The sequence below is a fragment of the Danio aesculapii genome, chromosome 20, assembly GCF_903798145.1.
Source record: "Danio aesculapii chromosome 20, fDanAes4.1, whole genome shotgun sequence".
Taxonomy (NCBI): domain Eukaryota; kingdom Metazoa; phylum Chordata; class Actinopteri; order Cypriniformes; family Danionidae; genus Danio; species Danio aesculapii.
Genome location: NC_079454.1, coordinates 20,211,713 through 20,236,057, shown reverse-complemented (window position 1 = coordinate 20,236,057; position 24,345 = coordinate 20,211,713). Strand labels below are relative to the sequence as shown.

Genomic DNA, 24,345 nt, shown 5'->3' with positions numbered 1-24,345 from the left:
GGAGTAATTTTTGTTAAACTGTAAACAGTCAGTTAAGTGTTTAACCCTTATGTGCTTTTGGGGATGTTTTCATCCACTCTGCGGTGATTTTTGAGTCTTTACTTGGCCATAACGGTTTCAGCAACTGGAATGATTTTTAGTGGCAAACATTATTTTGACATATTTTGGGAAAATGCTTTGAAAGTTTTCAACAACTCACCAGTAATCTCTTGGTGCAAATGTACTACACTTTCGTTATGTTTGAGGCTCTTTTTGCCTTATTGACTTCCATTATAATGACATTTTTTTATTGTTAACCATGACATCTTATTATCATGCATTCTTGATTGATTGTGGTTTGCTATGTTGGGACGAAGTAAAATTTTTACTGCATGATTATATGCTGTCATGGCTTTGCAGTCAAAAAATGTCATCATAATGGAAGTCAATGGGGCAAAAACAGCCACTAACATAATGAAAGGGTAGTACGTTTAAACAATACACAACGAGGTGTTATTATTCTCCTCACAGTTTAAATATTAAAAGGTAATTAATTAAAAGTAAAAATGAAAAAATACTTTCAGTAGATCACGAATATCCCAAAAAACTTGAACCAAGTCTTCCCACAGCAATATTACGGATATTGAATTTAATTGTATTGTAATTAATACTAAAAGAAAATAATCTGGAGGAACAAAAACCTCAGAAGAGTCACAAATATGCTTATGATACAACACAAAGTGTAAAATTATGATCATTTTGGAAAAAAATTGTCACAAACCTTTCATTCAGTTTTTACTATGGAAATGGCTTATTAGCTTCACAACCCTATTATTCAAAATGAGTTGTTTCAGTTATTGAAGTATTTTAGTTATTTGAATGGAAGTTTCCCAAACTGGATGTGCTGACAATAGTAGTCACATTTGGTGGATGGTAACCTGAACATTTTCTAGTGATCAGTGTATGCTGTCAGTGTTAATGTTATGAGGATCTCTCCACCAGGCTCTCTCCACGCTGGACTCTGTGTCTCTGATGTACCCGTTCTTCTACCGTCCGCTGTTTGAGGTCATTGAGGACGGATGGAAGTTGTTCGTACCAGAGGAGGCTTTCAAAGACCTGGAGTCAATGGTATTGTTGTATCCCTGGACATCATGACACTGAGGTTATCAGAAAAAGTTGAACAGCTTCTCAGTGTATCAGTGCTTTTTTTTTGAAATACAGTAGTTCTCTATGTGAAGCCACAGAACAAATATTCATGACCACATGAGACCTGAGATCAGATTTTAATACAAATAGAGCTAGCGCTTGATAGACTGTAATTTAGGGATGCATGGATACCATTTTTTTTAATTGATCCAATCCTGATACAAAAATTCTGAGTATCGATAGATACAGATCTGATCTCGATACTGTGCTGTTTTTTTTTTTCTTTTTCTTTTTTTAAGCATAGTACAGTTTTATAGTTCTGGTGATAAACTCAAATAATGGATTGTCTTTAGTAAAAAAAAACAGACCTATAGGCCTGCTGTATATGACAGAAGGCACAATCTAACTAAAAACATGACGCTTGCTGTAAGCTAGGCTACATTATTTGAGCATTCGTTTTGACATTGATCTGTTGTGGTCCAGCTTATGGTTCCTTTTTAATATTGAGATTTTTCTTTGAAATCTGTAATCGGCTACCACTATTGACACTAATCGTTTGTAAAATAACCAGCCTTTTAGCAAAGCCTTATATTTTCCTGCAGGTTTGACGCAGACTACACTAAACTGAGGCCAGTTTTACTTATAAATATTCACAGTTTCAGAGAAGCCTATATTAGGCTAAATAATTTTCTGGTAAGAACAATCCATATTGCGCTCGTCTACTTTGACCACATGAGCCAAACAAACTATTCGTAGCACTGAAAGTATTCCGCTCAGAAAAATAAACTCAGTCAGAAGGATGAGAGAACAGAAAGTCATTGTGAGAATAATTTGACATAGCGGAGCACGTCGCGTCTGCAAAACTGGTGAGTGAATAAAGCGCTTGATGCATCACTGAGACACAACGTGCAGCCTTCCGGTATCTGCAGACACTTCCTAAACTTAGCAGCACAAAGGGGAAAAATCTGTCCAATATATTATTGAGCCTTTTCTAATTAAAAATTTCAGGTATGCGTACTTTGTATGTGAAGAGCAGGTAATAACCCTCTCTACTCAAGTGTTGCGAATGCGATTTGCTGATCTACAAACACAGCGCAACATGATTTAGAAACAGCAATGAACTCCTTGCTGCAGGTAAAAATAAAAATGCAAAACTAAATGCATTTCTCCACTGATTATTTAAACTAACAAGAACAAAAAGTCTTGGAGAAAGTTTTCTGTGTTGTCATAAACGAACGCGACACACAGTTTGAATTGTGAATGAATGGAGCTTGATTGACACGGGCAGCGGCCGGAAGCGCTTAAATGAACATGAATTTAACCACTTGAATATTCATCTTTGCTTTACATTAAACTATGGAATGTCTTCAGAACATTTGGGATATAGTAGGCCTACATGACAACTTTCTAGGCCCTTATAATAGTCTACCTTCATGGCTTTTGTTGGCTTACAAATTACACAGAATATAGCACACATGCAAGATCGGATTTGGATCGGTACCAGCTAGCCGATACCTGATCCAGCAAAAATATGAAGTATCGAATTCATATCCGATCCAAGTATCTGGATCAGTGCCTCTATACTGGGATTAAAAAGCTTGATTTTATTTATTTGATCAAATGTTACTGTTCACGAGAAATAATTGAAATATAATTTATTTCTTTGATGCAAAGCGAAGTTTTCAGCATCAGTCTTCAGTGTCATGCGATATTCAGAAATCATTCAGATGCTTAATATGCTGCTCAAGGCATTTCTTATTTTATCGATAATTGGATTTGTGCAAGCCGCTAATCAAATGTATGAATTTCTTGCCAAAAATCCTACAACTTCAAGCTGATGATACTGTAAATCGGTAAATATTTCAAACTGCTTACTGACTTATAATTATAAATAACAAAACATTAAGAATACAGTTGATTTTAGCGATTTTTCACTTAAAAAGTCAACATTTTTTAATGATCTAGTTTCGCCATGATGAATGAGAAATATTTCTTTCACCTAAATGTTTTTTTGTTTGTTTTTATATCTTCTTCTTTTCTTCTTCTTCTTCATCACATTTTCAGTGACAAATATTTTCAGTAGTTATTATTTTACCAGTTTTCCCTCTATTTAAATTAGACATTGTCAAAAGACAACTTTATTGTATTTTTTTAATTACCTGAAATAAAGGAAATGTTTTTTTGATCATTTATTTGTTTACATTTTATACATTAGCCCAGTTTCCATCCTAACGTGAAGCAAAATTTAAAAAAAGGTGCATTTTTATCAAGTCACTTGGGTATAACATTGGCTACGTTTATTCAAATGCGTTTTCATCTGACATTAACCTTTTTTCAAGTCCAAGCGAACCCTTATAAGTCCAAAACCACCTTAAGCAAACTTTAAAACTGTTTTGTTCAATTTTATTGACAATTTGTTCTTTCTCATTGTTTCTCATGAGATACTTTAAAATGCACATTAACACAGAGTGATGTAAAACCAGCTAGTGTCTGTTGTCAGGATGTCCGCGGGGTCTTAAAAAGTATTGAACGTTGATGAATCAATTTAGAGAAATTTAAGGCCCTTAAAAAGTCTTAAATGTTTTTTTTTGTTTTGTTCTTTTTTACAGTGTATTAAATATTGTATCCTTTTTTATTCTACAACATATAGTTGTATGCTAAAGTTTGCCTGAATTTAATCTGAATATTGGGGTGCTGTGTGATTTATGAATCTGATTTTACAATCAGTGTTTATTAAATTCATTATTTCTTACAATCAGGCAATGAGGTTTTAAAATGTATGGAAAGAGTCTTAAAAAAGGTCTTGAAAGTTATTGAATTTCGCTCTCAGATTCTTGTATATACCCTGGTTGTAAAGTGTAAAGTTTCTTTCGTGCTCTCTCAGACAGATGAATGGAGACTGAGCGAGGTAAATAAAGACTTCAGCGTGTGCCCGTCGTACCCGTCTCTGCTGACTGTGCCCAAAGACATCGATGATGAAAGCCTCGTCAAAGCTGCTTCTTTCCGTTACGGTGGCCGTTTCCCTGTGCTTAGCTACTACCATAAGAAGAATGGCATGGTCAGAAACGCTCTTTGTATTAATGTTGTTCACTCTAGTGTAGATCTGATATCTGGTAATGCGCTCTTATCTGTGATCATCAGGTGATGATGCGTGCAGCACAGCCACTGACAGGAACCAATGGACGACGCTGCAAAGAGGACGAGAAGTTGATCAACGCCACGCTCTGTGCAGGGAAACGGGGCTACATCATCGACACACGCACTATAGCTGTCGCACAGCAGGCTAAAGCTCGCGGAGGAGGATTTGAACAAGAAGCAAACTACCCACAGTGGAGGAGGATCCATAAAGCCATCGAGAGGCTAGTATCTAATTCATCTTTGTATATTTGTGTCATTTTTTTTTTTTTATATTCCTGTATTTTTATTAAATTTTTATTTATTTACTTTTATTTTACTTGTTTTTTTTAAATATGTCTAAATAGTTTTATTTATGTTTTTGTTTCAGTTAAATTCTGTTTTAAAATCATTGGAAATGAGTAAATTAAAAAATGTTACTAAAAAAAAACTAATTCAATATTTTCCAGCTAACTAAAGTTAAATTTAATAAAATGTGTACACACACACGTGTATATATATATATATATATATATATATATATATATATATATAAGCAAAATCAAACTAGCAGTGCAAAGTGGCTATATATCGGCACTGGAGGGAGGCATGCATTGAAATGCGGAAGTTTTTTTCTTTAAGTTTGGCGAGCGTTATTACATTCTATAACTCTCTCACCAGTCCTTGCTCCTTATTTGCGTCTAATACCCCAGTTTGTCACGACGGCATAAATGAAATGTTCATGAGTTAAAGTGAAACTGCCGAACTACAGTTAAAGTCAGGCATCCTGCTGATTTTATTCTGAAGGGCACTTTTTCGTCAGACGGCTCACCGGTCAGGTATACTTCCGCGCTAAAATATCAAGGTGAAAGTCATCATAGCTTGCGTAGAATAGACCCAGCTCCCAAGCCAACTTTGAGAATAGATTAACAGCGATATTTTTTTTAATAGCGCGATAAGAGTCTCGCGTTAACACAGCACGTTAACGCCAATAACAGCCCAGCACTAATTTATTTGTTTGTGGTTTTCAATAGTCTTTGTTGCTGACATTTGGCATTAAACAATAAAAATATGATATGATATTTGTGGTTTCTGTGGCTGAATCAAATCAAAGGAGAAGTGCAGCAAATATATGCAAATATATTGTTATTTATTATAAAAACAGTGTCCTGGCAGGCCAAAATGTGTGGAAAATCTGTCGCAGATTAAAAAAAAAATTGCTAAATTTTGCACCGTTTGCTTGATTTTGTGTTTCTGTAATTGCAAAATTCTAAAGACTGCTCACTGTCAGTGAAAGTGATGGAAAATCAGGGTATTTGGCATTTGGCTTAGAGAGGAAACCCTATGTTTTACAAATGATCTCTGGAAGTGTGACTATAATCTGGCCTGTGTTTCTCCACAGATCTAACATCCTGCAGGAGAGCCTGATAAAGCTGGTTGAGGCCTGCAATGATCAGTCTCACAACATGGACCGCTGGCTCAGTAAACTCGAGGCCTCCAACTGGCAGAGTCACGTTAAAGAAATCCTGACCACCGCCTGCCTGGCTGCACAGTGCATCGACAGGTACATCTGCTGACTCGTCTGTCTGTTCCTGTCCATTATAAAGGCAGATCTGCAGACGCCATATTGTGCAGCTGTGTTAATTACCGTATTAGCGCTGTTCGAAGTTAATTAGAAAAGCTGCCGTCACCCCGTTTGCCACCACGTTTTTTTGCAAAGCTCATTGTGTCGATAATTAGTGCTGTTGTCGTGCTGTAATCAGCATTATGTTAATACCACTCCGGCACTGCTGTTTTAAATACTGCTTTTGGTACACAGTTCATTATAAGGTTTGTAGTGGTAGAAGTGAATGTGTTAAAAGTGCGCTTTCAAACTGGGATTGGGGGAAGTACTTTCAAAAGCAGAGATGCTCAAACAAGGGCCGCGGGCCAAAGTTGGCCCATGGTAACTATTTATTTGGCCTACCATCTGGAAATGGTTTAGAGATTATCATTTTAAATTTAAAGTAACTTTTTATATTTGTTTGATTTATTGTTAAGCTACAAAAAAGCTATCTGTAATTAAACATTTCAATTCAAATGTTGTAAATTAATCAGATTTAGATAAAAAAATTTACACACGACGGACAGAGGACGATGCAGAGACTTTGGTGAGCGAATCAAGGCAAAGGCAGATTCTGCTTGACTAGTGTATTTAGCTATGAACTCCACTGTGTTATAAAAGTGATTTGTTATTCTTAATTAAGTTAAAATAATAAAAAGGTATACTGTATTAGTTAATTCAGTTTAAAAAGAGTGTTTTCTATTTATTTTTTAATATAATGAAATGAGTTAGGAAATTAGCCATGGTAACTTTCATGTAAAATTGTTTGGTATATTTATCTTCGGCCCACGGCTCTCAATCATATTTGGTTTTTGGCCCATCATACGAAAATTTTTGGGCATCACTGTTCAAGAGGGAACAATTGTGTGACTTTTGAAAGCATTTTTATACTGTAAATCTCAGTGGAAAGTCTGTTAAGTTTCAGCTCAAAATAGTTTGCATATTATTTATAATAGTTTTCAAATTTGCCACTTTTTGAGCTTTTTTGAGGTTTGCAGGGGTCTTTACTAGAGATGGACCAATTGCAATTTTTTTTTGACCATTCCAATTTCTGAATTTATGTAAATGTGACCTGCCCATACAGATCGTTGTCGTTGATTCTAAAGAACTGTAATTCAGAGAAAATACAAACGAAATATGCTTTTTTAAATTTCCATTTTTTTATGATAAAACAAATAATTTGTTACTTTACATTAAATACATGGTGATTCAAAAAGAATACCACAACTTTGGAAATCTGTATTTAATCAAAGAAATATGGTGGAGCCTTGGGTAATGAATCAATGTGAAGAGTACTTAAAGTGTTTTTCAGTAGAAAAAAAGTTCATAGATGTTCAATATGAGCCCCTCCAAACACTCGAACTTGTTCCACACTCTCTGTAGCATCTTGGGCGTAACAGTTTGGATAGCTGCAGTTATTCCTTCTTTCAGTTCCTCAATGTGAACCTTCAGAGCTTCCTATAAATCGACAACAGAAAGAGCTTAGCGCTCCTTTTTTCTTTCTCGATTTTCAAAGGTGTGATATTCATTTGAATCACCCTGTATATTTAGTAATTATTTAAAATAATTAAATTAATTATTCAAGTAAACATGATCCCAAACTGCAACAACACTGGGTAATTTTACACTGTTTCAAAAATCTACAGATAATTATTAAAAATAAATTCTTCAAAAAAACTGAGAGAGAGAGAGAGTAAGAAAGAGAGAAAAACTGAGAGAGTAATGCTTGTCAGGTTATTTATAGTGAGTTTGAAAAGATCCGATTACAGATGAGAGACCAGCCGCGATCAATCATATCACATGCTCCTCTCGAAATTAGTTTGTGAAACTTCACTTAGTATTCAAAAAGTTTTATTTTGATTAAATAATTAATTAATAAATAAATAATTTTCAAATAAATTGGTCTTACACTTTATATTTTCAGATTTTTCATAGTATAAGTATCAATTTTGGTACTATTACCATAAACCGACATATCTATCTTTTGGTAGAGGTTAATATTTTAGAAATTATAGGACATGTTAAAAAAATGCATTGAGTGTGTGAACTAGTGACATTAGGAGTTAAGAAATGCAATCCACAATTTTTTTTTCTTGGTGAGGCAGTTAAGGGATAGTTCACCCAAAAATGTAAATTCTGCTTTCATTTACTCATCATTTATCAGTCAGGCCAGTCGTGTGACAAATTTTCCAGTTCCTTGATCGGTTAATCGTATATTCAGCCTTTTATTTTGTATTTCAATTTTACTGTTAAAACTAAAAATGAAGATGCAGCATAGCTGAATATATAGCTTAGATATTTTACAACTAGCTAAAACTGAAATAAAATAGATTATTTAGAGTAAATAATGGCTGAACTATTCATTTAGCATTCCCAAAAAATCTCTGAAATGTTTTTTATTTTCTTCATTGATCATGTGCTTTTTTGTGGTGTTCTGTAGGGAAGGGGCATCAGTGCTGGTTCATGGCACAGAGGGCACGGATTCAACACTTCAGGTGACGTCTCTTGCCCAGATCATCCTCGATCCCGCATGCAGAACCGTCCGAGGATTTGAGGCGCTGATTGAGCGAGAGTGGTTACAGGCAAGATGTTTTTATTGATTTAAAATGAATAAGAATGAATAAGAATAAGAAACTAAAGCTGCCACTAGGTGGTGCTAGACGAGTAAGTCTTCATTCAGAAAGCAAACTGCTGTATGTTCCTTGAAGATTTACATTCAATTCAAGTTTATTTTTATAGCGCTTTTCACAATAATTACTGCTTCAAAGCAGCTTTACAAAAGGTGACGTAATTACATTACAATCAAAATCAGAAAAGTTAATATTGTTGGATACTATAACTTTATTACTACTAACAGACTCTAGTATAATGCCATTAGTTACTAAAAACCCTTTACTTTTGTCCGTTCTGCTGTGCCTTTATAGCTTCAAGCAAATACAAAATAAAAGACAATATTATATCTGAAATAAAAATACTTTATATTCAAAGATAAATTCAAATTTAAACTTATTTTAAACCATTAGACTGTTTCACAATATTACTGATGTTAATCCATATTATTTTTTATAATCTACCTTTGATGGTAGTATGTGGTAATCAAAATATGAGTTTTTTTAAAATGATGTTCGATGTCTGAGTGACATTTGTGTGCATGTTTTCTTGATTAAAAATGTATGTTTCATATTGTCATATATAATGGCATATAATAAATGTTTAAAAAGTAGCTACATCATCATAATCGCATTTGATTCATTATTTTTCCAATAAAGAATCTCTTACTTGTGCCTGAATTAATTTATATTCTGATTAACAATGTAGCGAAATAGTAAACGTAATTCAATTCAATTCAATTCAATTCAATTCACCTTTATTTGTATAGCGCTTATACAATGTAGATTGTGTCAAAGCAGCTTCACATAAAAGGTCACAGTAAATAGGAACAGTGTAGTTCAGTTTGTAGTGTTCAAGTTCAGTTCAGTTCAGCTCAGTTCAGTGTGGTTTTATAATCACTACTGAGAGTCCAAATATTGAAGGGCAGCTTTACAGATCCCGAACCATGCTAGCCAGTGGCGACAGCGGAGAGGGAAAAAAAACTTCACTAATGGCGGAAGTGAAGAAAAAAAACCTTGAGAGAAACCAAGCTCAGTTGGGCACGACCATTTTAATTTCTCCGCTGGCCAAACGTCTTGTGCAGAGCTGCAGTTTCGTAATGAAATCAAGTCAAGTTGAGCTTTATTGTCATTCTTCTACATGTGTGGACATACAGTTGAAAGAAATATCGTGTCTCGCAGGACCACGGCGCTACATAAATAAACAAAGTCATAAATATGAAAACAACAGTGGATGTAAGAGCTATTTTAAACCTATGCATGACTAACATACCGGAGAGGTAATCTAACTGCACTAACTATACATGTGCTATAACTACACACATAACTCAAGACAGACCACTTTTATATTAGACAGAACAATATTGTGCAAAGGAGGTATTTAAGGTCGAAGAAAACAAGTAGTGCAACATGATTGTGCGGTACATTCACAAGTTGTTTTCCTTATCGAGTCTTTGCAAGATGGAGTTTAAGTAAAGTGTCCGGTGCATATAGAGAGAAGAGTGTTTCAACAGGTGGTTTGTCAAGCCCACTTCCCTTTGGTTAAATAAAGCCTCTGTTATATTTCTTGAAATTATAATGATGGTAAAATTATATTTTCTGTGAAGGATAATAAGTGACTCTTTTCCCTTCAGGCTGGTCACCCATTCCAGCAGCGCTGTGCTCAGTCTGCACACTCCAATGGGAAGCCCCGCAGTGAAGCACCAGTGTTCCTGCTTTTCCTGGACTGTGTGTGGCAGATCCTGCGTCAGTTTCCCTGCTCATTTCAGTTCAGCGAGAGCTTCCTCATCATGCTCTTCGAGCACACCTACGCCTCACAGTTTGGCACTTTCCTCGGCAACAGTGTGGCTGAGAGGTTAGTTATTCCCTCCATTACAGTGCTGTTAAGACCTCCGTTTGTTTACTGTGAAACATCACAAACAAAAACACTTTGGTTCTACTGTTTGAGCCTCATTTTTAACAAGCCAATACAGGTTCAGTCCCAAATAACAAAAAACCCAACAAACTGTGTTGAGTTTATGACTCATTATGTCTTAAAATGAATCAAAGTTTCAACATGTACCAGTATTGGATTATTTGATATCAGTTTCACTTTCTTAATTTATCCTGAGTTTTTAGCAGCTCATTTCATAGCTGATGCTGTGAACTCCATGTGCCTTTCAGGCTTCGTCAGTTTAAACCGAACATTCTTGTGGTTTTTGTGCATCTCTTTCTCTCACTGTGCAAATGTTGTGTTCTCTGTTAGATCTTGTGCATTAAGAGATGCCAAATAACAGTAGGGTACATCTGAAAGTGAAAGTAACACATGGGGAAGAATATTCTACTGTTGTCATGAACATTAATCCACAACAAAAGATAAAATTGCTGTTTTAAGTACCCCAACAAATAAGCACTCATTTCAACAGCTTATTTATTACTTATTGTTCACTTGTCATCTGTAATGTTTTGATCATATTTAATACAAGTTGGAATAGTTGGACTCTAATATTGAAATAGGTGGATTTCATTAAAAACTTTATGACAATGTATTAGAATCAAGCAGGCCTTGAAACCAAAATGCAAGTGATTAAAACTGCAATTCATCGACTGGCCACAAGAGGCTGGCTACAAAAAGGAAGTCAATCCCATAGACCAGGGGTTTTCAACCTTTTAGGATACCCCCCCCCCCCCCCCCCCCCCCCCCCCCTAAGTTTGACTAATTTCACTCGCGCACCATACCCCCCTCCCCAACCCGCCTTCCGCGACCCAAAATTATAATGCATGTGCAAACATCATTCACATATTACTTGCTGCGTTTAAAGTGCTTAGCATAAATTACATTGAAACATAAATGTATAACTGATTCAGTGTGATGGCTGAGCCTGTTTCTGTGAGGACAACATGGTTGGATTCCTGACACGACAAACCGTAAATCATCTTCCACTGTCAATAAGTGTGAGCCATAGCATACTTGCTTTTGATGTACGTACATACAGAAAATTCAGCCAAGTTTGCAGAGCCCTGACGGTGTGGTTGAGTCGAACATTTAGTAAGTATGTGGGACGCCAATACTTTAATAGATTTTAGTACAATTAGGATAGTACTTTGTTTAAGAGTCTAATATGTAAACTGATTTTTCATTACCTTAATCCCACTAAACTCATAACTGAACTAAACAGCAATGGAATTAAGACATGGAGTATGCATATTTTAGTGGCATTATTGAAGTAAACATCGCAATCAAACTATTACCGTCATATAGGACTTTTCACCATATTTTCCGACAAGAAAAATATTTTCCGATCCACACGCGTGAGACACGAGTCACACACATCGCGAAACGCGAAGTTTTTTCTTTCCATTCGCCGTTATTTAAATTCATTTAAACAACACTCTTCCACCATTCCTTGCTCCTTATTTGTTACACTTACTTATTTGTTACCAATTGTGACCAGGGCATGAAGGAAATGTTCATGAGTGAAAGTGAAACTGCAGTTAAAGTCACCCAAAATTACGTGAAACTCTGCAGGAAACGTGGATAGCCTTGGGATGCAACATTCAAAAAGCACTTCACGTAAACAACTTAATTATATTATATCTATTAAGGCAAATAGCTAGATTACAGATGTCCATGTAAACGTAGTCAGTAGTGTCTTCAAAGTAAGTAAAAGATCCAGAAGGGCATCCGGCTGATTTGATTCAGAAGAACACTTTTTTGTCGGTTGGCACTTTCATTCACCATCATTCATTTTAAAAAGCCCCCGTCCATTTCATTTGTATATATTTTACTCAAACGCTTTAACACTACAGGTGCCTGATAGTTAGATGTGGAGGAGCTAAAGTTAATCAGATTCACTCTAGTTGAATGCAAAAAAATAGTCCTCATAATTTACTCGTGTGTACGCCTCAAATTCTGCCTCACAGTTTGAAAACCCCTGCCATAGACTCTCCGTGTTTAACTGATAGCACTTTAGCAGAAGATGGCAGCTAAGATGGCAGCAGCCGATTCCGTCCACTATGAGCAGTATACATGCTTTTCAGATGCTATGTCCATAGTTTTATACAGTCTATGATTAGAATGTTACAGGTTCAAAACAACAAACACAACCTATATTTTATTTTTCTCGGTTATTTATTAGTTTTCAGCAGGGCGAGTGAATATTTTGACAAGGCAATTGAAAATCTAAACAACTAGTCTGACAGGACAAGTAGTGACAGGACTAGTAGTAAAAACTCCATTCCTGAGGTTTAAAGGTCCAGTGAAATTAATATTCATTCATTCATTTTCTTTTCGGCTTAGTCCCTTTATTAATCTGGGGTCGCCACAGCAGAATGAACCGCCAGTGAATTATTACTATTATTTTTTTAAATGTTACTATCAATATGTTAGATTTAAGTATATCTTTAAGCTCGTTTGCTACAAAACAGTGACAATATTTGCCATTATAAGATATAAACCTGATATTAACATCCAAAGTTTGTCACTTCCGCATAAATGCATCAACGGACTGGATCAAATGGATATTTTAGGTCACCTCATACTTCAGTTTCTCATCAAATCTTGACCAATCAAATGCTTCCTAGTATCTGACAGGCCTGGTCCTGCCCCTTTCAAAAGCATTTTATTTGATGCACTTAAACTCAACCCCTCCTGTTTTTTTTAAAGGGGAGGGGCTAATCTATGCCACAGCCTCTCTTTGGGTTTTAGTTGAGATTTATTCAAACGTCAAATAAAAAAATGCACATTCACGAGACCTTTAAAATTGGCAAATGTCAAAACAAATATTGTCTTTTAAATTAATATTGTGGCAATATTCCCCCTGGTATCAAAATAAAAATGAATTCAGTGGAAAATGGCATGGTGGGTTTCAGATCAGATCATCGCTCACATAGTTTGCACCTGACATTTGCACTCTGTTCCACATTGAAGTTAGTAAGTTGTAATTCTATCCACATGGAAATAAATGTTCAGGAACTGAGGTCATGACTCCTTTCGTCAACACTGCTACATCAGCAGAGGTCCTGACCATTTTGCTTTTGCTTTTATTCTGAGGAGGTAAATGTGTTGTGAAATGTGTTTTTTTTTTTACTTGTTGCTCAATTGTGTATCACATTTCAAAATGTCCAGAATTGGTACTGTCATTTACTGTCAGTGAATGTGTGATGTCATAAAGGTCAACTTCAGACTCATGACAGATGTTGACATTGGTGAGTGTTTTCTTTAGTACACTATTAAAGATTTTATCATTGGCTCCAGTAAGAAAAAAATATTTAGGGCTGCATAATATATCAAAAATTATTATTATTATTTATAGTAAATGCTAAATCCATATCACAGAGAAATCCAGTTAATTAAAGGTGCAGTAGGTGATCTGCCTAAATGCTAACCGGTTAGCATAATATCTTTCAAACACAATCCCTCTCCTGCCGTCCAAAGCCACACCTCCTAAAATCACAAACGCGCACATCAAAGATGACAGATTCACCAGATAGAAAACTTTATAGTACTTTCTCTCTCTCTAACGCGTTTTCCTAAAACGACTACTGTATGCTTAGTGTTCGGCTGGTGACATGCAGGAATTACACTTATTACTAAGCCATACTTGCATGCTATTTCAATCAAAATATTCAAAGTAGCATGGCAAACAATATAGTATATGCGAATATAAAACCAACTTCACCTCAGTGTAAAGCCGGCTAGGCGGAATAGTGCTCTTTACTGATGTTTTATTGTTAAACTAAATTAAAATCTACATTATCGATGCTGTAAAAAGTACCTTATGAAACTGAGAATGGTCACATCAATCATTCGCCGGAAGATTTCAGTGGCTGAACAACACTTCTGTGCATATAACCCATTTATAAAACAACACAATTTTAAGCTTTCAATTCAGCATTTGATTTTACAGCTGTCACTTGAGACCGCGGCGCAGGTGTACGCGCAAATGGCGTATCTGCGTGAACAGAGGTACACAGTTGTACAAATCTACATTTATTGACAGACCGTTTGGGCTACTTATCAGAATTATGAGAATTATCGGCCCGACAATAATTTGAGTGAATATTTTTTAGTCTTATGCCTTACCCAGAATACATTTAGAACATTTACTTTTATCATTACGGTAGCTAGGAGGTTGCCAGGCGGTTTCTAAGGTGTTCGGAGTAGTTGGTAGGCATTTGCTAACATAAATTAGCATGGTTCAAGTATGAATTAGAATGTTGCTAGCATGTTTCTTGTATGAATTAGCATGTTGCTAGCATGTTTCTAGTATAAACTAGCATGTTGTTTGCATGAATTTAGTATAAATTAGCATGTTGCTAATATGTTTATAGTGTGAAGTAGCATGTTAGTCTGTTTCTAGTATGGATTAGTATATTGTTAGTATGAATTGGTATGTTGTTAGTATGTCCAATGTAAAGTCAATGGCAGTTTTTTACAATGGAAGTCCATGGGACAGTTGCTAGAGTGTGGCTAGTAAGTTGAAATGTCATCAGTGATTGGCAGATTGGTAGTCTGAGTTAAATGAGCCCAACCTTAATTCTGGATGACAGTCTGGCGCAAAGTTGTGAGGTCACAAAGTTTGGTCTAATGTTAAGTCAATTGGACTTTTCAGAATTTTCCAGGTCAGTTTTGGGAAAACCGTAAGTCAGATCAGCTGGAAAAGATATAGCAACTTAATTCAGTATAGTTTGGAGGTTTGGAGTTAGTTTGGTGGTTGTAGTATGAATGGTCTAGGAGGAGATGCTTTCTTAAAATAGTCTAAGAAGACGACGGAAGAATAATACGTTTATATAGTATAACAGTATTTTTAACTTTCTCAAGCCACCATAATTATGTAAAACAGGCAATCTGCAACCCTAAAATCAAACAAAAAAATGCTAACAAACTTTGCGAACTTGTTCTAGCTCGCTTCACTCCACAACAAATCTTTTAAATGCAATTGTTCAGAACAAACCTTCTACATTGACTTGAAAAAATATGGTAAATATATATATAAAATGCACAACAAAAGGTTTATGTTTGTAAAAGCCTTTCTCTTTGTGTTTTGTCAAATAACTGATAGCACTTGGCTGGTGTGTCTGGCTCCTCATAACATAAACAGTTCTGTCACGTATGTAAATCTAAACGCAGTGCTTCCTGTGTAATGTTTTAGAGCGAAGCTGCAGCTGTCTCAGAAAACTGTGTCTCTATGGTCGTGGGTGAACAGACCTCAGGAGCTGGAGCGATATCTCAACCCTCTGTATGAGGCCAATAACCTGGTGATCTGGCCGTCCGTTGCTCCTCAGAGCCTGCTGCTGTGGGAGGGTGAGCGTTTCGAAAACGCACGCACGCACACACACACACACACACACGCACACACACACACACACACACACACACACACACACTCCTGCTGTGTCTAAATTCACATATTATCTGTGCTAGTCATATTCCAAAGAATTAGTTTGTTCCAAATCATAGTATGTTGAAATGAGTATTCAAAGTTAACTGTAGAAATTTGAAGTGCAGATTCGTGCACACTTTAACGGCTAATATTACCCGCAATACATTGCATGTTTGATTAAAAAATATATATTAAAATGCCAAAATGTTTTTCTAGAAATTGATTCTGAAATGTTCACAATGCATCACTGTTACTTTTGAATCGATTCTGCTTAGTTTTTAACAGCAGATGGCGCTCTATAGTTTTTAACCATACATTCAAACATTCACAATGAAGAGCACTTGTCTGTTCGGTCATGCAAGTTGTTTTTTTTTGTCACGAGATTAATGTAAACACAGCTCACAATGAACACTTGTAATTTGCTGAAAGCATTCGTAACTTAATGATTAATGATTACTTTAGTTTCAAGCGGCATTTGTAAGGAATTGGACACAAGCCGAGAAATGCCATCTGTAAAGCATACAGCGCCGTCTGTTGGTAAATACTGAGCTCAGAATCGATTCAAGAGAGTATAGCGATGTATTTTGAAAATCTCAGAATTAAATTTTTGAACAATTTTTTTTGCCAGTTTTTGCTCTAAAATCTACCAAAGTGGGTATTAAAATTAAAAATAATTCCTTACATTTATATAGCGCTTTTCTGGACACTCAAAGCACTTTACACGTTCAGTGGAATCTCCTCAAACATCACTAGTGTGCAGCATCCACCTGGATGACGCGATGGCAGCCATATTGTGCCAGACCGCACACCAGCTGATTGGTGGAGAGGAGGCAGAGTGATAAAGCCAATTATGATATAGGGATGCTTAGGAGGCCATGATGGACAGAAGCCAGTGGGCAAATTTGGCCAGGATGCCGGGGTTAAACCCCTGCTCTTTGATTTTTAATGATCACAGAGAATCAGGACCTTGGTTTAACGTCTCATGCGAAAGGCGATGCTCACTGAACATTATAAAGTCCCCTTCAATATACTGGGGCATTAGGACCCACACAAACCACAGGTTGAGCGCCCTCTGCTGGCCTCGCTAACACCACTTCCGGCAGCAACCTAGCTTCCCCTGTTTAGCATCAGTAGGCAATAGTGATGCGTGGATGCCGGTTATATCCGCAGGTCTGGTAATAAATCTATACATTAAGATTAATTGCGGGTCGGTTATGGGTGGATGTAGCGGGACATGTCAGTGGACCAGCGAAAAAAGCAGAGAGTGGGCTTTGCAGAATGGGAAGATACGCCCAAAATAATAGATGAAGAGTAGCCTACTGATCAAAATTTTCAGCTAGAGTCATCAGAGGAAAATCTGCTATCGTTCTGGGTGAAACAAGATTGCTTATTTCCACAACTGTAGCGCCTTGCGAGGAGAATCTTGTTCATTCCTACAACAAGCGGTGAAAGCGAATGCTCATTCAGTGCAGCTGGCTGCGTTTTGGAGGCGAGGCGGAATCGCCCGAATCCAGAAACAATATGCTGTTCTATTTTTACACAGTGAGAAGAAAAAGGCCAAGTAAACATAACATAGCTGCCGTTTAGGCTGAAGTGGCACCCTTTTTGTTATCATGTTCCTGTATATGTAAAAGCTAAAATGTCTTATTTTTACTTTCTTGATCTATTTGAAAATGAAGAAAACTTGTGTTTTTATAAATAAATGTTCATTTAATAATGTTTAAGATCAACGTATTATTTTACTATCAGAGATGCGCAGATTAGCTCACTGAATCTGCTGTTAATATTCACACAGAGCTGGCGCGTCCATAGAGGTGACCCAGGCGGCCATTTAGGGCGGCAGAAAAGAGAGGGCGGTGTCTGTGACAATCACCCCACCGCCCCGGTCCTCGATGTCGTACGCGCAATCACACCTCGTCTCTCGTTTTCGGTATGAGGGCGGCATGATCATCCTTTGCCTAGAGCTCCAGTTCAGTTTGCTCCAGCCCAGTTTGCTCCGGCCCTGACAGTGACATATCATGCCTGAAACAAAGAATTTAATTATTAAAGCAACGATTGGGTGCGATACATATATCAGATAAAACTATATGTGCGGGCGGGTGGATGATTAGTATGAAGATTCAGGTGTCATTTCAGCTGATCCGCTCATCTCTAGTAGGCAACCATGTGAGCTCTCTGCAAAACTACAAACATGGCAGATTTTTGAAAATGATGCTGCATTCAAGTCCACCTGGGATGTTTCTACTTATGAGTTGACAAGTTGAAATAACGACGTCAGATGTGTTTAAGTCACTATTGTTGGAACAAGACGACATTTGTATTTTTTGATAAATTACAAGAAAATACAGCTGGGTTTGTTTACTCTGCTTTTCGAAAATGAAGAGCAAAGAATTCGCATCAGTTGTGTTTTATCTCTGACAACCAACAAGAGTTGACTTTGCATCCATGAATTCCACCCACTGATCTATATGGAATGAAAATTATAATGGTGTGTGTATGTGTATATATATATATATATATATATATATATATATATATATATATATATATATATATATATATATATATATATATATATATATGTATGTGTATATATATGTATGTGTGTATATATATATATATGTATATATATATATATGTATATATATATATATATATATATATATATGTATATATATATATATATATATATATATATATATATGTATATATATATATAATTCTCTATTATTTATCAGTGATTCTATCATGTTTCTCATTAACACACTCCCAACTCATAAACTCAGAGCTTGAAAATGTAATGTTTCCTGCTCGTAATAATGACTTTGTGGTGGCGTTCATGTGCAATAAACTCGTAAATATGATTGATCTGTCATAAATTCACCACAGCATTTAAATTGAAAGACTTGGGTTGAGGGATGATTGATGTTAATACCTAACCTGGTTAAAAATATTTAATTAATATCACCGACAATACATTTCATCTGCAACAACAGGTCCAATTAAAAAGACAAGATTGGTCATTACTTCCAAATGCACATTTACTGTATGCCAACAAATGAGGAGGTTTCCATGCCTTAAAGATTCACAATTTATTCATTTATTCACAATTTATTTATTTAAAGATTCACAAATTATTATCTCCAACACAGAAATTACATATAAAAATCGTATCTACTCTTATTCACAGAAAACGAATACCTTTAGGGCGTAGTAGGGCTGCAGCATCTGACTTCATTTTTTCGCATCGCTCCTGTTTCTGCATGTCCATCTCGTATGCGTAATATATATGTCAATGGGTTCAAGCACATACAGTTTTTGAATGTAAAAATGTGAATGTTACGCATCACAACAGAGATAATCCAGAATGTGTTAACTCGTGCTGCCTGTAGGGGGAAGCCACGTGTTGTTTGATGATGTGGCTGTTGCTGCAAGGCCACTTCAGACGTGACAGATTCTTAAAGAATGTGTGGGATAGTAAAATCATGTGTTTTGAAACAACCGCAAAGGCATGTTGTCATTTTTCCATCACATGCTGATGTGGAACATATCAATATCTTGTGCAGTAATAACAAACTTCCGCTTGTACTGTTGAATAAAAATGTGTGTGTGTATGTATATATATGTATATAATATATTTTCTATAAATATATATATATATATAGACCTATAGACCATTTTGAGGGATCTCAACAAAAACATTGGTCCCAACATATTTCCTGTTTTACATTTTTGTTTTCAATAGCTTCTGAGAATCCAAAATGAGCCACATAATAATACATAATGTTATGATAGCTGATTTGCTGATAGCTGATTCTGATTTCTGATTTAACATGACGTTGTGATTGAATTGCTTCTTGTTACAGTTATAAAATAGTTTTATAACAAGCAGGACATGTTCATGGACCAATGACATGACCACATTGAAATGGTCTATAGAAAAATGTAAGAGGCCACTTGAATATTTTTGGTTTTCTAATTTATAGTTATGTGTTTGAGTACAGTATTCTTTTTATTTTATGCTGTAAACTACTGGTGACATTTCTTCCAAATTGAAAACAAAAAGGTTAACGATTTGTAATTATTTTAAAACATTTGCACAAAAGAACATGTTTTTGTTATTTTTAAACAACACAATTGCAATGTCTGAGCTACAGAAGTGTGAAGAAATCATTATTTGATCTAAAAAAAAATAAAAAAAAATTTTGGTTAAAGAAAATTTAAACATTTGTTTTTCAAACCAACTAATGTTTCTAAGGTAAAAAGACAACAACTACTACATTTAAAATAAAAATTGAACATTTTAAACCAATTAAATGTACTAATATAAAGTACAATAGTTGATCAGTAATACTTATATATCAATTTTCTAATAGTTAAGTAAAACTAAGTTAAAGGTGCAGTAGGTGATCTGCCAAAATGCTAACCGGTTAGCATATTATCTTTGGATGGCAGGGGAGGGACTGTGTTTCAAAGCCACGCCGCCTGAAATCACCACATGACAGCCGACAACCCACTAGTTCATGTAATTCGCCAGTTAGAAATGTAGTTAGTGGTCGGCCGGCGATGTGCAGGAATTAGACTTATCACTAAGCCATACTTGCTATTTCAGAGCGAATATTCAGAGTAGCATGGTAAACAGTTTAGGGAGGCTGTCATTATTCAAAAATGAACCAATGTGAATATAAAAGCAACTTCAGCTCAGTAAAGCAGGCTAGGTGGAATAGCGCTATTTACTGGTGTTTTGTTGTTAAACTGCATGTGCTAATGGCAGATATGCGTGAACAGAGATGCGCAGAAGCCCAAATCTACATTTGTTGACAGACAGTTTGGGTTACTTATTGGAATTATGGTAATTATGCCTTACCCAGAATATAAAAATACATAAAAATACATTTAGATCATTTACTTTAATCATTACTATTAGAATATGAAGAGAATATGAACCAGCACAACAAAACATGTTTCTGAAGACAATCACCTTCAGCACCTAAAATTTGAAATAAATAATAAATGTAATAAATCAGCTATTCGGCAAGTAAATATTTGCCATTTTCTTTTAGTTAAATATAAGACCTAAAATAAATTAAAGGTTGCTAGGGTGCTGCTAATATGGTTGTTTAGGTGGTTGCTAAGGTGTTGCTAGGCAGTTGCTAATGTGTTGCTAAGTGGTTGCTAGGTGGTTGCTAAGGTATTGCTAGGCAGTTGCTAAGGTGTTTCTAGGTCATTGCTAGGTGTTGCTAGGGTGTTCTGATTGGTTGCTAGGCGGTTGCTAAGGCATTGCAAAGGTGTTCTGAGTAGTTGCTAGGCAGTTGCTAACATAAAGTAGCATAGTTCCAGTATGAATTAGCATGTTGCTAGCATGTTTATAGTATAAACTAGCATGTTGTTAGCATAAATTTAGTATGAATTAACATGTTGCGATGTATGATTAGTATGTTTGTTAGTGTGTCTCTAGTATGGATTGGTAGTATATTGTTAGTATGGACTGGTCTGTCGTTAGTATGTCCAATGTAAAGTCAATGGCAGTTGTTTTTTTTTTACAATAGAAGTCTATATCTAAAGTCTGGATGACAGTCTGGTGCAAAGTTATGAGGTCACAAAGTTTGGTCCAATGTTAAGTCAATGGGACTTTTCAGAATTTTGCAGGTCAGTTTTTGGAAAACTGTAAGTCGGATAAGTTGGAAAAGATATAGCAACTTAATTCAATATAATGGTCTAGGAGGAGATGCGTTCTTAAAATAGTCTAAGAAGAAGAAGAAGAAGAAGAAGACGACAGAAGAATAATTTCAAAAAGTAGAAGAAGAAAAGTTTTAGTAGTAAAACAGTATGCTGGCTTTCTCAAGCCACCACAACTAATACTTTTTAAAAACTTATTAAAATAAAAATTAATATCATAAAATGTTAAAATGTATTATTATTATCATCATCGTCATCATCATCATCATTACTAACTCATTACACAATTATTTTATAATATTTGATTATACTGTTTTACGGTGGGTTTTATAGACCCAAATTAGACAAAGATGAAATGATCTAAATTTCCCAGATAATGTTATTTTGAATGTAACAATGTCTTAATCCAGTTCTAATAAACGTAACTATATCTTTATCATGATATTTTATAAAGGAGACACAAGATACTTTTGAAGCATTAAAGAAGCAGCACTGATACTTCAGCCGTGTTGGTTTTAAACCTTTCAGCGGATGCAGATTAACGTCACATGGAATTCACAAGTGTGACAATGATTTAACCCCAATGACCCCTCGAGCCATTCATTTTTTTTTTTTTTTCCATCCTCACCTCCGGAGCCTGTCATGCCTCTATTTTAAAGGTGCAGTGAAAGGCACTCTTTCAGGAAGAGCAGTCGAGCAGACACCGAGTCTAATGCCAATGGGGTTCACTTTCAGTCCCATGAGCAGTTCTCAAACAACTCACAGATATGTTTAGACCTTTCATATACACCAACTGTAACGGTTACACAATCCAAAACATTCCTTATTCACAGTGTTTTCCATATTTTAAAATAATAGTCACGTTGTCTAAACTATGAAAGGACACTTATTGATTAAGCACGAAACAAAAATGCTCAAAGTATTAGTCTTTTATATTTAGGTTTAAAAGTTTAGATCTTTCAAAAACTGGCACCTGAAATGACTTTTGCATTTAAAGTCTCTCTGAAATAAAATCAAAAACAATATGGGCTGGTTAATGTTTCGGAAATTGTGTGTAAACCAGAAGTTGCTGCAGACTTTTATTTCAGTTTTATGACATATTCCCAACTGAAAGGGAATATTGAGTAGGGGTGGGGTTTAATTTTTGACACTCCTCCTCTCATCTTTAAATTAAAACTAACAGTTGAAAGGGTGTAGCTAAGATATAGCTAAGCATATTCCATCCGAGCTGTCAAACTGACATTATCAGGGAAGGACTGCCATTCCAGAGCGGAAGCAAATGGCTATATTTTGATTAAAGATTACCAAAACAAAGAGTTTTTTTTTTCAAAATTGGATTAAGACTAACAGTGTGTGCTTTGATTTAGGTTATCTATAAGCTATTGTGCTCCAAAACAGTGATAACATTCAGATTGAAAAGATTTGAACAGTCTAAAGTTAAATCAGAATCATTTTTTTAATGACATCATCGTGAATATCTCATCAGATCTTCTGACCAATCAAATGCCCTCTTATATCTGAATCCTCCCGCCTCCTACAAGACGTGACTGAAATGGTTTCCTTTTTTGCATCTAATCAGACTCAGATCTCAGACTGTCAAGAGTCAGATGAGCTTTAGCTACAATGTAAACGAAGCTTTTTTTTGAGAAGAGGAGGAGCTACTCAATATGTCCCACCCCTTCAATGTTTTAGGGGAAAATATGTCAAACTACAAATAAAGATGTGCTTTTCAAGGCACTTCGGGGAGACCTTTAACAGTTTCTGAAATTCTGAGAGGAATTCTGAGAGGTGTGCCTGGAGAATGTAAGAATGTCAAGGTCCTTTGAGAAAGAGCTAATCTATTGTTAATTTCACAGTTGGGTGAGTATTGACCAGTGCGCTGTGCTGACGCCATTAAACTCTCTCAGCTGTACGTGTGCAGAAACATAGGCAGGGTCACACAGGTTCCTGTCATATTGTAGATTTAAGGTTTCCTTATGTAACCTTGAGGTATGCCATGCCTTTGCAAAGCGCTTTTCATTTACATGGTTTCAGCCAGCTGTGTTGAATGAGTACGTGTAATGTATATTGAGAACGTGTGTGTGTGTTTGTGACATATCAGGACACAAATGTTTATACTGACATTGGTATGACACGGGTATTACAAGATGTTGAAAAATTGTATAAATCATAGCCAATGAGGGTTTTTTCAACAAGTAAAACGCACAGTTTCCTGTAAGTGGTAAGGTATCAGGTGCATAAGGTTGGGGTAGGTCTATAGAAAATACAGTTTGCACAGTATAAAAACAATTCATACATATGGAATGTCCCCACAGTTCACAAAAACAAACATATATATATATATATATATATATATATATATATATATATATATATATATATATATATATATTAGAGGTGTGAACCTACGCTAGTCTCATGGTTCGGTTACGATTATCATGCCATCAATTTAGTTCAATTTGATATCTCAGTACATCACGGTGCATTGACGATGCTTTCCATAAACAGTTTTATATTTTCTTCAGAGCACAACAATTCTTGTATTAAAATATATAAATATATTCATATATTATTTGTAATACAATTTTGTCCTTTAAAACAAACAGTCAGATATATAAACTTTACCTTTAAAAGCTCAAATACATGCACAGAACAACATGAGCATTTATAGCAAATAAACAAATATAAATATCCCGCTCGCTTTCTGAGCCTTGTCTAGTGAGTTCTCTTACACCCCTGATTGGTCACATGCTTAACTGAAAGGGCTGCAATTGACTCTAACGTTTTGGCGCTGTTCACCGATGAGTGACACTGATAAACCGCAGCACCGATCACAGCTGATCCATGATAT

At 35.6% G+C, this 24,345-nt stretch overlaps 1 protein-coding gene across 2 annotated transcripts in view; it reads left to right on the top strand.

Annotated features, from left to right (window-relative positions):
- The window catches only part of mtmr9 (myotubularin related protein 9), a 43,314-nt gene that overhangs the window by 8,162 nt on the left and 10,807 nt on the right, over positions 1 to 24,345 (top strand). For both annotated transcript variants that reach the window (XM_056480760.1, XM_056480759.1), the window contains exons 4-10: positions 982 to 1,107; positions 4,010 to 4,183; positions 4,267 to 4,484; positions 5,642 to 5,803; positions 8,283 to 8,424; positions 10,086 to 10,306; positions 15,585 to 15,736. In XM_056480760.1, the coding sequence (XP_056336735.1) occupies positions 982 to 1,107; positions 4,010 to 4,183; positions 4,267 to 4,484; positions 5,642 to 5,803; positions 8,283 to 8,424; positions 10,086 to 10,306; positions 15,585 to 15,736 (1,195 nt within the window). The remainder of the gene's footprint in view (positions 1 to 981; positions 1,108 to 4,009; positions 4,184 to 4,266; positions 4,485 to 5,641; positions 5,804 to 8,282; positions 8,425 to 10,085; positions 10,307 to 15,584; positions 15,737 to 24,345) is intronic.